General features: G+C 45.2%; 1 protein-coding gene across 1 annotated transcript; it reads right to left on the bottom strand.

Annotated features, from left to right (window-relative positions):
* Window positions 1-13,977: 13,977 nt before the first annotated feature.
* LOC101777746 (heat shock 70 kDa protein BIP4) lies at window positions 13,978-15,658 on the bottom strand. Its single transcript, XM_004971841.2, has one exon. It carries the CDS (start codon window positions 15,616-15,618, stop codon window positions 13,978-13,980), a length of 1,641 nt encoding a protein of 546 aa, XP_004971898.2. The 5' UTR covers window positions 15,619-15,658.
* Between the last annotated feature and the right edge of the window lie 322 nt (window positions 15,659-15,980).

Genomic DNA, 15,980 nt, shown 5'->3' with positions numbered 1-15,980 from the left:
GCGGAGGTGGAGGAGGAGATGCGCCAGCGTGCGATGGCGCCGGTGGAGATGGTGTCAGAGCGGTGGCAGCGGCGGACAGCCGACGCAGCGTTGGCGACTCCATGGCTGGGCGTTTGCTAGGCGGCGGATGGAGGAAGGGGAGGAGAGGGCTGGGCGAGTTGGCCGGCTTGTGTTGGGACAGTAGGAGGCGAGCAGGCCAAGAGTTGGTGGAGAGGAGTGAGACGGCTGGGTCATTGGGCTGGAGGGGAGAGCGGCTGCACAGAAAGAAGGAAGAAGAAGCTGGCTGGGCCAGAATTGGAGGTGAGCCAGAGGCGGGACAAGCCGGGTCACAAAAAAGAGTGGACCGAATGGGAGGTCATGGCCCACGAGTGGTTTAGAAGTGTTTTCCATTTGTTTAAAGATGATTTGAACTCAGTTTGAATAAAGTTTGAGTTGTGAACTCGAGTTGGGTATAAAAATGGAATATTTTGGGAGGGTTTGGGGTTTAAAATTGGTTGGACATGACTATGATTAGCTAGGGTTGCTATAGGGGTTTGATTGAGACTTAATTTGAATATTGAGTCTAGGACTTTAGAGAGAGAGGTATTTTAGGTTTGAGGATTTAAAGGACTTGGTGTTGAAAGGGTTTGATGGACTCAAGGATTTGAATAATATTCAAAAGGAAATTAGAATAGGGTTTCTAAAGCAACCAAGTGCATCACATACGTAGTTTTAATGCAAGATTTATTTGGTAAAAATAATTTTAAATATTCAGGAAAAGAAATTATGTTATCTTTTAAAGAAAAAATTTAAGAAGTCCATATTTTTAAATGCTCTAAAAAGCGGGATGTTACAGGACCTTGATCCTCTTCTCACCACCAGGGAGGTACGGCCCTGATCCTCCTCTCTCATCTCCATTCGATGAGTTCCTCTTCCCTGTTGATTTGGTTATGTGCTACATTTTCAGCTCCTTTTGATTTGTTTGCATGTTCGTTTCAGCCGGTGGATGGAACAGCTCTCTGTGACACAGAGCGACACCTCGAGGGCATGACAGCGAAGGTGGTGGAGATGGGAAAGTACAGGGAGGAGTGTCGTTGGAGAACGTTGAGATCTAGAGGCTCGGCAAAGTGTTACAGGGATGCAATGGTGATGATTCAGGAGCACGCCAGGATGGAGGAAAGGCTTATCTTCCTTGACACGCAGAGGGGATTATTTCCAGGTTGATTTGTGTTTGAACTCAATTATTTGTGCAGCATTATATTATTCTATTAATTTCTCCGTGAATTTCTAATGGCACAATTTCATTGGTAGTGAATTTGACCTTTTTAACTTGGGTCACCCTCAGTTTTTCTTTTGCTTTCCATTAAATTATTAAAGATTGAATGTGATTCAGTCTGCATCCATGGTTCATGGTGGAGAAATATGCAGCATTTAAGGACCTGTTTTTTGTCTTTACATTTTAGAACATATAATGAATATGTAAGGTAAGCGGAAGCACGTTTTGATAATTTATCATCAAATTTATATATGATTGGCTGGCACCCTATGGTCAACAATCTGCTTGTCTGCAGTGAGGAGCCATGGATATCACTATCCTCACTGCCTGGTCACCTGGTATCTGCTCCCCTTCTAACGATAAAAGGCATGCCACTGATCATTATGTTGTTTAAATTTTCTGTCACTGGTAATCTGTATTGCGTACTTCTTAAAAATGGCAAGGATCGGAAGGAGCTGCTCCATTTATTTGCTAAAACTGCAAAAAGAATACTTGTTACATGAACATATGCTGAAAATTGGATATCTGGTGGGTGGATGATTGCATGGAATGAAAAAAGTGGGAAAAGGACTCTTGGTAAGAATAAAAAAAAATCTTTGCAATAAAAATATTTATCATTTTTATACTGTTATTTAGTTTGTTTGGTGTAGAAGATAGTATAGAGTGCTTGGCATTGTGTAGGATAAACAGTTTTTGTGAGATCCTTTATAAGCTTTATAAATGGCTTCATTAATCTAAATTTTGTGAGAATATAATTTTATGGGTCCATCCTAATATAATCTCCTAAGCTGACATGGATTTAACCTCCCAGCATACTGAATTAGCTAAGCAACTGATTTGTTAGGAACAATCTAAATTTTGCCTAACAATTTACAGACTAAAATTTTTGTTGTCTTCAGGTAAACCAGACCTTAAACCCATGGAAAGAGATGCAACTGTTGGTTCTGCTCAGCATCAAATGATTTGGTTGTTCCTTGGGTTTTTTTTCTTTCAGGAGAAGCAGTTCCTTTTTAACACTGTTCTTTTGATTCACATGTATGCAGATCAAACTGAATGTCTTTTTTATTCAGAATCTATCCTCATTAGGTTCCCAATTACAAACTGAATTTCTTTTTTATTCAGAATTATAGTTGTTCATTGGACGTAATCTGTCCTTATTAGCTTCCCAATTACAAATTGAATGTCCTTTTTCTTAAGAATACATGATCTGTTTCACAGTTCTTTTGATTCACATGTATGCAAATCAAACTATTTGGTTGCTTGATTTCATAACAGTGCCTGCTTATGCATTAGGTCTCATACTCTCATCTGTAATCCTTCTCACCTTGTGCTGTACAAATGGTGTGTGATTAGTTAATCTTGATTTCTTGGTGTTATGCTTTACTTAACTATTCTCTGAATCCTGAAACTTTTGTGCATGGTCAGTATGCCTTTGTTTGATGAACATTAGTAAAAAAGTTTCTTACATTTAGAGATAGTGCAGTTTACCTTCAGTGTATGCCTTTGAACTGTTAGCTACTTTGGGTCCAGCTAGCGGTGTGGACTTATATTTTTAGAAGCATTGTATCCTTGTCTGGAATAGACGCAATTAATTTTCCCCTGATGTTGGGTACTATTCAGAATGTATTGAGAAATAATCCTGTTAAAGTACACCACAAGAGTTCTTTGTCATTTGCAGAATTGAAGTTAGGAATTTTCCAAACCATACTTTAATTGTTCTTTGTCATTTGCAGAATTGGGTTAATCCATTCAGGTTTGGGATTATAGGTTATAGCTGACAATATGTACACCACAAGAGTTCAGCAAGATGAAATAATAGCAACAATGGTAAGGTTCACAATCTACTTGGGAACAGGTCTTCCTCACTGTCAATGCTTAGAGCAAAAGAACTATACACATGTCTTGGGTGCTTATTTTTGAGAGTTTTATATATATGTATGGAGCTTTGCTCTGTAGTGTAAAGACTTGGGATTTATATTTGTGAAAAGTATGTTTGTATATGTGTGAAGTGTATACAAAAGTGAGTTGAATTCCAGATTAGGGATAACATCTTTGTGGTTTTCAGGACTGAAGAGTTGTTAAAGTTTTTGGTATACAACATATAGTTTCTCTCATTTTCTTACCAGGTTAAAAGTTTTTGGTTGTTTGCAATTATAAATCATCTTTTGGTTATTTGATTTGCATTACCAAATCAAGCCGTAGCGTTAGCATGTGTCTCCCTTTGGTTTGAAGTTGCTCTGAAAATTGGTCGTGAAGGAGAATCCCGTTGCTGCTTTGGGTCCAGGTAGAGAGTGATCTTAAATGTGAGTGTCCTGTTCTTTTTTTCTAGCTATGGAGTATTCTGTTACTTGAGTTTGCTTTCTGCAGCTACGATGCACCATTGATCTTGACCAATGAATTCCTCTTGACTGTCGGCAGCGAGTACGGGCACACGTTGGTGTGAACCATAAACAGGAGTCTGCGCGGCTGTCTTTGGAACTAAGTGTTGCCAGAGTTGTGTGGTCATTCTTTCCTCTCGACGCCATACCTATTCTTGAGGTGGCTCATGCAATGGCTAAGGTACGTATGGCTTCCACATCGTTGACATCCATGGTGACCTCCTCATCCCAATTCTCCATTTCAAAAATTATAGCTTGTACTGTATGCACGACCGTTTTGGATTGAGATCTTGGATATTTGTGACTGAGTATGTGCAACAGTGGCATTTGTGGAAGGCTAAGCAAGAAAGAATCAGAATAAGGCAGGATTCCTCCACAATCATTAGAGCTCCATGCCAAGCTCCTTTGCTGTAGTATGGCCTCTGCGCATAACCTGTTTGTCGAAATGCTAGGAGCTAGGAGAATAGCACATGTCAGAGCCTGCTTTCTTGCTTGGATGGATGGACCAGCCAATAACCTGGTGTATTTCCCTGGGAAGATTTAGGGCTTGTAAAATTTAAGAATATTGAATGTAATTTATTTGAATGTTGGTCTGACATAGAGTATTACATCTCGTTTTGTGTAAACTTTAAGAAATATATCATTTTGTGCTTGTTACATTTACTACTTGCATATATACCCTGTAGCGTTAGCACGGGCATTATATTACACTATGTAAAAATCTAACAAAGAAGACACCTATATTGGAGAAGCGAAATTAAATCGCATTTCTAATAAAATATAGGAGACGCGTATTCACGAAAAGTGTCTCCAACATGTCTACCGACCTAGAAATAAACAAAATGCATCTCCTGCGTAAGTATATAGGAGACGCGTATTAAAAAATGCGTCTCTGATAACGTATAGATCAAACCCGGACCCGAAAAAATAATTGCGCTCGGTCGTGGCCTCGCGGGTTCACGTCCGCGCTCAATCACGTCTCTGCCTCCGCCACGTCTCGCTCCTTTCTCCCTTTCTCTGTTCTCTATCTCTCGTCTCCCTCCCTCTCGTCTCCACCGCCGCCTCCAGCTAGATCCCGCGCGCGCCGCCGCCTCCAGCGAGATCCCGCACGCGCCGCCGCCCGGAGAGCCTTTGTGCCGCAGCTCGCCCACCTTGCGGCCTCGCCCGCCGTGCCGCGTTCGTACTTGCCGCCGCGCCGCCCACCCCCGGACAAACCGCGATGCCTCCTCGCCGTCACTGCTCCATGGGAAGACCTAGACAGCTCTGCCCGTCCAGTTCTCCACGAACAAGGTAACCCGGTCCTCCACCGAATCCGCACCTCTAGCGTTGAATCCCTCTAAAGTTCCCGCCCTCCACCAAATCCGCATCCCAGTGGCATCGAATCTCCCAAAAGTTCCTAACCCTAGGTTGGTGGCATGCAGGTGGCTCTCGAGGCGCACTTCGAGAAGAATCTGGGGCTGGACACCGTCGAGGTGGTGATGGCCATCGAAGAGGAGTTCAACCTCAAGATCCCTGACCTGGAGGCCGACAAGATTGACTCATTTTCATGGTTTAATTTGTTTCTGAGGGAGAATAATTGGCCGGTGTGGTTCAGGAAAACTTGTGCTCCTGATTCTTTTGCGACAGATGATGATGTTAAAGGATTGTGATCCTGTGTAGGTAATGAACAAATTGATCCCTTCCTTCTCCCTCAATTGTAGGCAGATTCTGATGAAGTGAGGTGCTAAGTAATTTTAGGAATTTTTCAATACCTTTCCATGGAGTATTCGAACAGGGTTTTCTAGTTGAATAGAATGGGATGTGTGAAACTGTGAATCATTTTGTAGTCGACCTTCTGTAGTCTAGCAGGAAAAGGGCAGGTCTACAGAGCAGCTCCGATTAGAAATAGTAGATGACAGAATTAAATAATGTGGAGAAAACCAAAGTTGTAGGAAACTATTCTTAGTGTTTTTGGTGTACTTGTTTGACACTTTCTGTTGTATAAAGATAGGTATGAAAAGGACCAAGTCTACTATGCTGCAGTAGTCCGGTTAATGAAGAAGGCTAACTTTTGGGGAAGTTAGCAACTAAGTTATAGATATGTGAGCTTGTGGCCTTCATGCTAAGTAGAAGCTGCCTCCTCTTGTCTTATGATTAATGCTCCCTTATTTTTGCTTTTCTGTTTATTTCGTTCTAATCCAGACAATAATGGGACAAAGCGTGTTATGCCAGCTGGTGGAATCAATGATCTTGCAGTGCTACTGTTCTATCCTCTAGCCATGGTAAATTCAGAAGCTTGTAGTGTTTAACTTTACTACTCTGATACATCTTTAACTGTATGGTATATTCCTATGACGATGGTTAACAGTATTGTTCTTCTAGACATGGTAATTTGAACTCAGGCTGTTATAAATTCCGTTATTTACACCTCTAGTTATTTCTGTTCACCATTTAGTTCATTGTTGTAATCTGTGTGGAAACTGAGGAATTCTAGTATTCTCTCTCCAACTTGTTCTCTGACTGCCCCCCAAATGATTTGGTTTTAGACCTAGGGTTGCTGCATTGCTGCTCAGCGTCATGATCGAATCCTAATTTCATCCATTGTCCCCCCAACTTGCAGGTGATTTCTCTGTAAGAATTGGTAAGAATTGGAGGAAACGTGGTTGCCTATGTTGGCCTACCACGGGTGCATGCTATAGGGGCAATAGCCCAAGAGATATACATGATGCTGTCATCGTATGTGATTCGGATGCTTTACAAGATCTATCTCTAAGCCAGCCAAACCATCCAATGATGACAAGCAGAGTTTGAGTCAATTACAGATATCCTAGATATTCTAACATCCTCCCTCAATCTAAACTCTTCTTGAGCTTGAGATTTAGATTGCGTTTAAACTCAAGTTTCCAACCGGCAATGCCTTGGTAAAATCATCAGCAACCTGATCTTTGGTAGAAATAAACCTGACTTGCAACTGCTTCTTCATTACTCGTTCTCTTACAAAATAAAAATCGATTTCTATATGCTTTGCTCTAGCATGGAACACTGGATTCGCAGACAAGTAGGTAGCTCCCAAATTGTCACACCATAGAATAGGCGGCTGTCTCAATTTAACTCCAAGTTCGCCACTCCAGCCAAATTAATTAAGCCGTAGCATTTGCCATAGATTTGTCTCGACCTCGATAGTGTAGCTTGCTTCCTAGCGCTCCAAGATATACGATTCAGTCCCAAAAATATTGCAAAGTCACTAGTGGTTACTATAAGGAATTACGCTACTAGCTATCTGCATCAGAAAAGGCACTTAACGCCATTGAGCTAGACCTTTCATATTCAAACCAATATCCAAAGTATATCGAATATATCTGAGAATTCTCTTGACAGCTGTCTAGTGATCACTAGTAGGCGCATGCAAGAACTGACACACCTTGACACACCTTATTAATGGAGAAGGCCAAGTCAGGATACTGCAACGCCCCAACTATACTTCTATACCGTGTACCATCTTCAGCGCTTAGCAGCTGTCCTTCATGACTTGAAAGTTTTTCTAATGTTGACAACGATGTAGGAGACACCTTACAATTTGTCATGCCAACTCTTGTTAAGATTTCTTGAGCATACTTTCCTTGAGATAGCCGCAAGCCCTTACTGTCTCGTTTAACTTCTATTCCCAAGAAGTAATGCAAGTCACCAAGATCTTTTAAAGCAAAATCTTTCTTTAGATCAAATAGCAACGCCATGACAGCTTCACTAGATGAACTAATAACAATAATGTCGTCCACATATATAAGCATATAAATAACAACTTCTGATTGTTGTTAGATAAATAGAAAAGTATCTGATTTTGATGCTCTAAAACCAAGATTAATAAGCTTAGAACTTGATCTTGCATACCAGGTCCTTGGAGCTTGTTTCAAGCCATATATAGCTTTATCAAGTCTACACACCATATGTGGACCATGAGCACTCTCAAAACCTAGAGGCTGCTTCATGTAAACCTCCTCTTCCAGAACGTCATGTAAGAACGTATTTTGAACATCCAATTGTCTCAAACACCAATTTCTGGAAACAGCAATGGACAAAACTACCCGCACTGTAGCAATCTTGACAACCGGGATAAATGTATCTTCATAATCAATACCGTAGCGTTGTTTGAAGCCTTTTGCTACCAAGTGTGCTTTATATCTGTCAATTGTCCCATCTGCCTTCCTTTTTAATTTTGTAAACCTATTTACAATCAATCAGGTTGCTTCCTTGCTTCGCTTCAACAAGATGCTAGGTTTGATTTCTGATTAATGCCGTGTATTCCTCATGCATCGCCTTTTTCCACTTGGGATCTGCTAGAGCTTCCTGCAAATTTTCCGGTTCACCAGTAGCACAGAAATTTAACCACCGAACTGTTCCATCAGTGAATTTCTTGGGCTTGAAAATACCATGTTGTGATCGTGTACGCCGTTGTGAAGGAGAGGCCTCAGCTTGAGCTGCCAGCGGTGGAGCATCTGATCTAATTTGAGGCACAGAAGATCCGCCATCTCCAGCTTCAGCCGGCTGCTGGGGAGACATGGAGACGCTTGGCATAGCAGGATTGGACGAGCCGGGCGCGGGCGAAGGCGGTGTCAAGCACGGCGCGGGCGCAGGAGAGTCTGCGCTACCCCCCTATGCGTCAAGCCAACACTGGTCCCGGCGGTGCCCGAGACCGTAGGAAGATCAGCGCGGGGATTGGAGTTGGATACGTCGTGCGCCGCCGAATCTTCATGGAATTCAGTGCCAGGAACTGCAGGGAGGTCAAATGAAGCTGATTCTGCATTGGTTTGCACCGGATTTTCGTCATCTATGTCCTGCGCATGAATAGATATATCACCAGAGATATTAGTAGCATTAGTAACACAACCTATACCCCCTGGATTAAGAAGATGGCTTGGAAGGAGCACAATTTCTTTGCGAAGCTGAGCCCTAGCATTTGGATGAAGCTAGGCAAAAGGAAAAACATCCTCATCAAAGACCACGTCCCTAGATATGTAGATACGACTAGTAGATATGTCAAGGCACTTGAACCCCTTGTGCATGAAGCTATATCCCAGAAAGGCACATCGTGTAGAGCGGAAGGCTAATTTGTAGTTATTGTATGGTCAAAGATTGGTCCAACATGCACAGCCAAAAGTTCTAAGGGACGTGTAAGTAGGCTTTTCCTGAAGGAGACACTCATGAGGTGTTTGGAAGTTGATAACTTTGCTTGGAAGGAGATTTATGAGGTAAGTAGCTATAAGAAGGCATGATCCTAATATTTCAAAGGCATAGATCCATTAGCAAGAAGGGCAAGACCAACTTCAATGATGTGACGATGCTTCCTTTCAGCAGCACCATTTTGTTGATGAGCATGGGGGCAGGAGACTTGGTGAGAAATACCCATGCGTTGAAAAAAGAATTCAACTTCTCTTCCCTTTGGGCGGAAGCAGACTCCCCGACCTCCATCTTTTAATAGGGAAGAGTTTCAATCAAATGAATCGCTTCTAGTATGAGAATTTGGTTTTCTCTCACTTTCCGGTTGTAATAGAAGGTTCATTGGCTTATTCCTCAGATACCGTCATTGTTTCTTCTTTATATTCTCCACCCCAATCTGATTGCATTGCTTTAATTTTCCTACTGAATTTTCTCTCAACAAGTTGTTGGAAGTCCTAAAAGACTTGAAAAACATCAAACTTTTTCTTAATGAGGTATATTCAAGTATATTTACTTAAGTGGTCTATGAAACTAACATAATATGTATGCCATCCTGCAGACATGGGCGCCGGTCCCCAGACATCCAAAAAGATTAACTCAAGAGGAAACTTAGAGATACTATTCAACACGGGATAAGGCAATTGATGGCTCTTGGCCATTTGAAAAGAATTACAAATGGACTCTGAATTTTTATTGCTATCATGAGGAAGATTATTCAAACTAAGAATTCTCTCTATAATAGGGAAAGCTAGATGACCAAGCCTACTATGCCATCTAGATGTTGACGGCTTACTAGCTTTTGCTGCAAAAGCTTGCTTGTTGGGACCTCGAATGGACAGCCGTGGCTCTAAGGGATACAGGCCACCCGGCATCTACCTTGATGCAGAATTCTCTTCGTTCCCTGATCCTTAATAAAAAAGAAATTTGGATGAAATTCAAGAAAGGCATCATTGTCTTTGGCAAGTTTGTGAACAGAGACGAGAGTTTTGCTGGCGCTAGGGACATGAAGAATGTTTCTAAGATGTAAATTTTTGCTAGGGGTATATAAAGTTGTATGACCAATGTTGCTAATTCTCATACCTGAGCCGTTGGCGGCATGGACTTGATCCCGTCCATTACACTTGTCATGGATCATCATCTTCTCAAATGTACTAGTAACATGATCGGAGGCTCCACTGTCTACGTACCAATTTGTGTCGTAGCCATAACCAGTGGTAGCTACCCCTGCTGTCTTGTAATTTTGTTGTTGTTCTTCATCCTCATCCTCATCATATCTGTACCAACATTTTGATGCTTCATGTCCTCCCTTCTTGCAAATCTGACATAAGGTCTTGGTGTTTCGGCCCCCTTGCTTGAATGTGTGACTTGGACCAGAGTTGCCACGGTTCTGACCACCACCACCGCGGCCACCATCACTTCTGCCTCGGCCACGGCTATTGCCCCAACTACGACCGCAACCTCTTCTAGCCATATTAGCAGATGATTGGAACTGTCCTCCTTCATGGTACATCTCTAGGCGCATGTCATAGGCTAGTAACTGAGAGTATAACTCACTCAAGGAGACAGATCCAACATGACCAAGCATAGATGATACAAACGGATTGTAATCAATGTCAAGACCATTTAAAATAAAGTGAGCCATCTCGTCGTCATCTATCACCTTACCAACCGTAGCCAGCTCGTCCTTGAAGGCGCACATCTTGGTGTAGTATTGCGATGAGGTCATGCTGCCCTTCTTGGTTGTAGCAAGCAGCATGCGTAGATTTGAAATCCTTGCCTTGGAGTGTGCCGAGAATAGAGCTTCAAGCACCTCCCATGCTTCTGCTGAAGTAGTCACCGTCGCCACCGGTGCTAGCGCCTCCTTTGTTAGAGAGTTCAGTAGATAGCTCAAAACTTGTTGACCTTTTGCAATCCACGAGTCATACTTGGGATTATGGACAATCTTCTTTGTCTTGTCCGCCTTTGCCACCTCCAAGGTCTTGTGCGGCTTAGGGATAGATCCATCTAGGATTCCCATGAGTCGAGCACCTCGAATTGCAGGAAGGAATTGAGCCTTCCATAGAAGGTAGTTGTCCCAAGTTAGTTTCTCGGAAACAACCCCTAGCTAGGTCGGTGCAGATGAAGTTGATGCCATGGATAGTGTGGTGGAGGTTTTGCATGTTTGTGGAAGAGGATGCTCTGATTACCATGTAAGAGTTGGAGGAAACGTGTTTGCCTATCTTAGCCTACCACGGGTGCATGTTTATATAGGAGCAATAGCCCAAGAGATATACATGATGTTGTCATCGTATGTGATTCGGATGCTTTACAAGACTTATCTCTATCTATCTCTAAGGGTGTGTTTGGTTGGGCTGTGGCTTTTGAAAAAGCTGCTATGAGCTGTGGGCTGTAGAAAAGCAGTTGTGAGAAAGCAGCTGTGGGAAAAGCAGAAAGCTGTTTGGTTAGAGCAGTTGTGGCTTTTGAATAAACTGTCGAGTGGATCCTACATGTCATCCACAGTCCACCCCACTCAACTCTCCCTCTCTCACTGATGAGCGGGTCCCGCTCGTCAGCCCCTTCTTCCTCCTCCCGCTGGATCCCAAGTTGAAGGCACTGCTTGAGTAGTAGAATACGAGACTTGGATGGCGCAACCTTATATAGCGAAATGTACCAGCCATCGAAAGCAAGCAACTTGGTGGCAGCCGCATCTTTCTGCCAGCAGCCAGAAAAATCAAACATGCTATTGAACATGCCACATAGAATTTTCCCAGTCAACGAATGCTCCCGGTTGAACTGCTCAGACATATGCAAGAATACATTTCTTGGCTCAAAAAGCTGGGGATTCAGAGGCCAAAACGATGGAGGAAGCTCTGGAAGATTTCTGCAGCTCGCCTTCCTGCAACCTCTTGGAGAGGGGATTCGTCGATTCGAGGCAGGGCAGTCGAACGGAACTCAGCAGCCAGGTATGGCGAGCTTGATGCAATTCAGCGACCCCTGAGCTGAAAAGTTGAGGATGCGTGAGCCGATTTCGCGCGCGGGAGCAGATTGCGGCGGCGGCCGTCCGGGGGCGGCGGACGGCGCGCCAACGATCGGGGCCGGTGGGAGGAGGCGTTCCTGTGCGGGCAGGAGACGGACGGTTTGGGGGGGGGAGGCGCTGCGGGAGAAACACAACGGGGAGGAAACGAACCAGTAAGTTCATAACCAGTGGCAGGTGGGTAATTTTTTGCCCCAAAAGCACTTAAAAGCAGGGGAAGGTGCTTTTGGTTTTTTACTAGAGCAAAAGCAGCTTTTGGGCAAAAGCACATGTGGCTTTTTATCCCTTCAGTTGGCTTTTGGCTTTTGTAAAAGCAAAAGTAGATTGAAAAGCCTAACCAAAACACCCTAAGCCAGCCGAACCATCCAATGATGACAAGCAGAGTTTGAGTCCATTACAGATATCCTAGATATTCTAACATTCTCCTCTATATCCATCTACCCCTGGCCTCTCCATTACTTTGTTTCCTGTTAGCTCTCTCCAATCACTTCTGTGTTGCAATCTAATCCTGTAGGGTGGACAGGTTTAGCAAGAATAGAATCTAAGAATAATAGACTTGGTACTTGTACTAAAACTGCCAGTTTGAAATAGTAGCATTTGTCGATCACTGCAGTTCACATTGTTTGTATGCATAAATACAATTGGTTACTGTACCTTTGTGAGATAAATGCCTGTTTTTTACAAGTTGCTGGAGTCCAATTTGTGATATGCAACAGATGGACATGCACTGTACTACAGACATTAAGAGTTGTGGTGTGTTACTTTCGAAGCTAACAGTTAGCTGCTCGACCATATATGCACGCAGGTGAGACCATGAATTGCATTCTGATCGAGTCAAATTCGTAAGAAAATTAAATGCAGTGAGACCATATGATTGAATTTCATGCAAATTACATTCTCTATTTACAGAGTAGCACTGAACAATATCATTTGTGATGCTAGGCATTGATGCTGGTCCTAATTTCTGCTTTCAAGGTATTTCAACTGTTTTCATCAGAGTATAATTTCCTGGAACGTGACTGCATTCTGTTGATGTTTCAACTGAACTCATGTTGCTCTATTTGCAGAGTATAAAATCTTTAGAAAATGGCTGGCTCTGAGGATATACACACTGTTGTCTGTGAGAATGGAACTACAATGATCAAGGTCAGGAACTCTATGCCTTAGCCTCTTTTTCTTCTTCCCTTCTTCTTATAAAAATCAAATAGCAATATGTACTTCTCCAAACAATGGCGGATTCAGTTTGCTTAACACTATAGAACTGCAGTGTTTGACCTTTTTCATGTTTGCTTGGTGAAGTAATGAATATTTTTGATGTCATGTTTATGGTTTCATGTGTATATCTACAATTGAATGAATATCTCATCCTCAGGCTTAGTCTTCCATTTTTCTACTTGATACAATTATGCTTGGTCGTTTCCTGTTTGATTTGTGAAGTAATGAATGTTCTTCTCATGTTTTAGACTGTACAAGACAAGTTGAGCCAAGTTTAGAATGATTCTTTCTATGCAGATGTGCATTAGTTATTTGTTAGTTGACACATGGGGGAACTCGATGTAAATTATGGAAACTAGTACTTTTGGTGTAAATGAGCACTACTTCAATACAAGTGTATTTGTGATATACACCTCTACGATGGATAAAAGATTTGTATTTGTTAACGTATATTATGTCTCTTTTCTTTCTTTTCTTTTTTTAATTTGTCATTGGAGACGCGGATTTGCCAAAGCACGTACGGTCACATTGGAGACATGGATTTTCCGCGTCTCCGATAAATTGTCATCGGAGATGAAAATTTAGAGACGTGGAAAAACCGCCTCCCTTGACTCTTAACCCGCGTTAGTTCAGCATAGGGCCACCAAACACTGAACTAACTGAAAGTAAGGTTCTGCCTTTTCAAATATCACGGGTTCAATCTACACAGTATCTCCCCGTTTAGCAAAATTCATACGATGTTAATTAAGATGGCATAGGAATATAAAAAACTGAGGAGCATATACGGCTTGGTATCAGTAGACAAGTAATAACGATGATAAAAACAATAGACTAAATTGGGATTACAAATCAAAACCAGCTATACGACTGTAAAACTACTTGTGATAATAAAATAGCTAGTGACAATAAAGTAATAGAACTGCCTAAAGTTCATCATGATCATCGTCATCGTTGTTGCCTTCCGATGCACCGCCAGACGACCTCTGGTACACCGCCGAGAAGACAGGGTTGCAGACATCCTCCAGCTCCTTGAGCTTCTCCTCGTAGTCCTCCTTGTCAGCATCCAAGGAGTTGCCCTCGAGCCACTCGTTGGCTTCCCTGACTGCCTCCTCCATCTTCTCCTTGTCCTCGACGTCCATCTTCTCGGTCATCTTGGTGTCGTCCACGGCGCTCTTGACCTGGTAGATGTACGTCTCCAGCTTGTTGCGCGCGTCGACCCGCTCCCTCACCTTCTTGTCCTCCTCCGCGAACTCCTCCGCCTCGCGCACCATCCGGTCGATCTCCTCCTGGCTCAGCCGGCGGTCGTCGCTCGTGATGGTGATCTTCTCCGACTTGCCAGTGCCCTTGTCCGCCGCCTGCACGTGGAGGATGCCGTTGGCGTCTACCTCGAAGGTCACCTCGATCTGCGGCGTGCCCCTGGGCGCCGGCGGGATCCCGGCGAGGTCGAACTTGCCGAGGAGCCGGTTGTCCTTGGTCATGCTCCGCTCGCCCTCGAACACCTTGATGCTCACCGTGGTCTGCCTGTCCTGGTACGTGGTGAACACCTGCGTCTTCTTCGTCGGCACCACCGTGTTCCTCGTGATCAGCTTCGTCATCACCCCGCCGACGGTCTCCATGCCCAGTGTCAGCGGCGCAACGTCGAGGAGGATCATGCCTTGGGTCTTCTCGTCGACGTGCCCGCTGAGGATACTGCCCTGGACGGCAGCGCCGTACGCGACGGCCTCGTCGGGGTTGACCCCCTTGTTGGGCTCCTTGCCGTTGAAGTAGTCCTTGAGCAGCTGCTGCACCTTGGGGATCCTGGTGCTGCCGCCGACGAGCACGATCTCGTCGATGTCGCCCTTCTGCAGGCCGGCGTCCGCCATGGCCTTCTTCACCGGCACCATCGTCTTCCGGAACAGGTCGTTGTTTAGCTCCTCGAAGCGTGCCCTGGTGAGCTGCTCCGAGAAGTCGACGCCGTCGAAGAGCGCCTCGATCTCGACGCGCACCTGGTGCTGGTTGCTGAGCGTGCGCTTGGCACGCTCGCACTCGCGGCGCAGCTTCCCCAGCGCGCGGGCGTCACCGGCGATGTCCCGGCCGTGCTTGCGCTTGATGAGCTTGATGAAGTAGTCCATGACGCGCTGGTCGAAGTCCTCGCCGCCGAGGTGGGTGTCGCCGTTGGTGGCGAGCACCTCGAAGACGCCGTTGTCGATGGCCAGGACGCTCACGTCGAAGGTGCCGCCCCCGAGGTCGAAGACAAGGACGTTCTTCTCGGCGCCCTTCTTGTCAATGCCGTAGGCGATGGCGGCGGCGGTGGGTTCGTTGACGATGCGGAGCACGGTGAGGCCGGCGATGACGCCGGCGTCCTTGGTGGCCTGGCGCTGCGCGTCGTTGAAGTAGGCCGGCACGGTGACGACGGCGTGCGTGACCTTCTCGCCGAGGTAGGCCTCGGCGGTCTCCTTCATCTTGGTGAGCACCATGGCGCTCACCTCCTCGGGGCTGAACTCGCGCACGTCGCCGTCCCTGACCTGGACCCGCATGTGCGGCTTGCCGTTCCTGTCAACGACGGCGTAGGGCAGCAGCTTCATGTCGCGCTGCACCACGGCGTCGTCGAACTGGCGGCCGATGAGCCTCTTGGCGTCGTAGATGGTGCGCTCCGGGTTGGCCGCCGCCTGGTTCTTGGCGGCCTCGCCGATGAGCCGCTCGCCGCCGTCGGTGAAGGCGACCCAGGAGGGCGTGATCCGGTTGCCCTGGTCATTGGCGATGATCTCGACGTGGCCGTTCCGGTAGACGCCGACGCACGAGTAGGTCGTGCCCAGGTCGATGCCGATCACGGTGCCGGTGTTCTTGTCGCCGCCTCCTCCATGAGGCGGTGCGGCAGCGTGAATCGGGGCTACGAGATCGGCGACCAGCAGCGCGAACAGAAGCGTCCACACGCGACCCGGTGCCA

Source organism: Setaria italica, chromosome V (genome assembly GCF_000263155.2).
Source record: "Setaria italica strain Yugu1 chromosome V, Setaria_italica_v2.0, whole genome shotgun sequence".
NCBI lineage: Eukaryota > Viridiplantae > Streptophyta > Magnoliopsida > Poales > Poaceae > Setaria > Setaria italica.
This window is presented reverse-complemented; position numbering and strand designations above follow the sequence as displayed.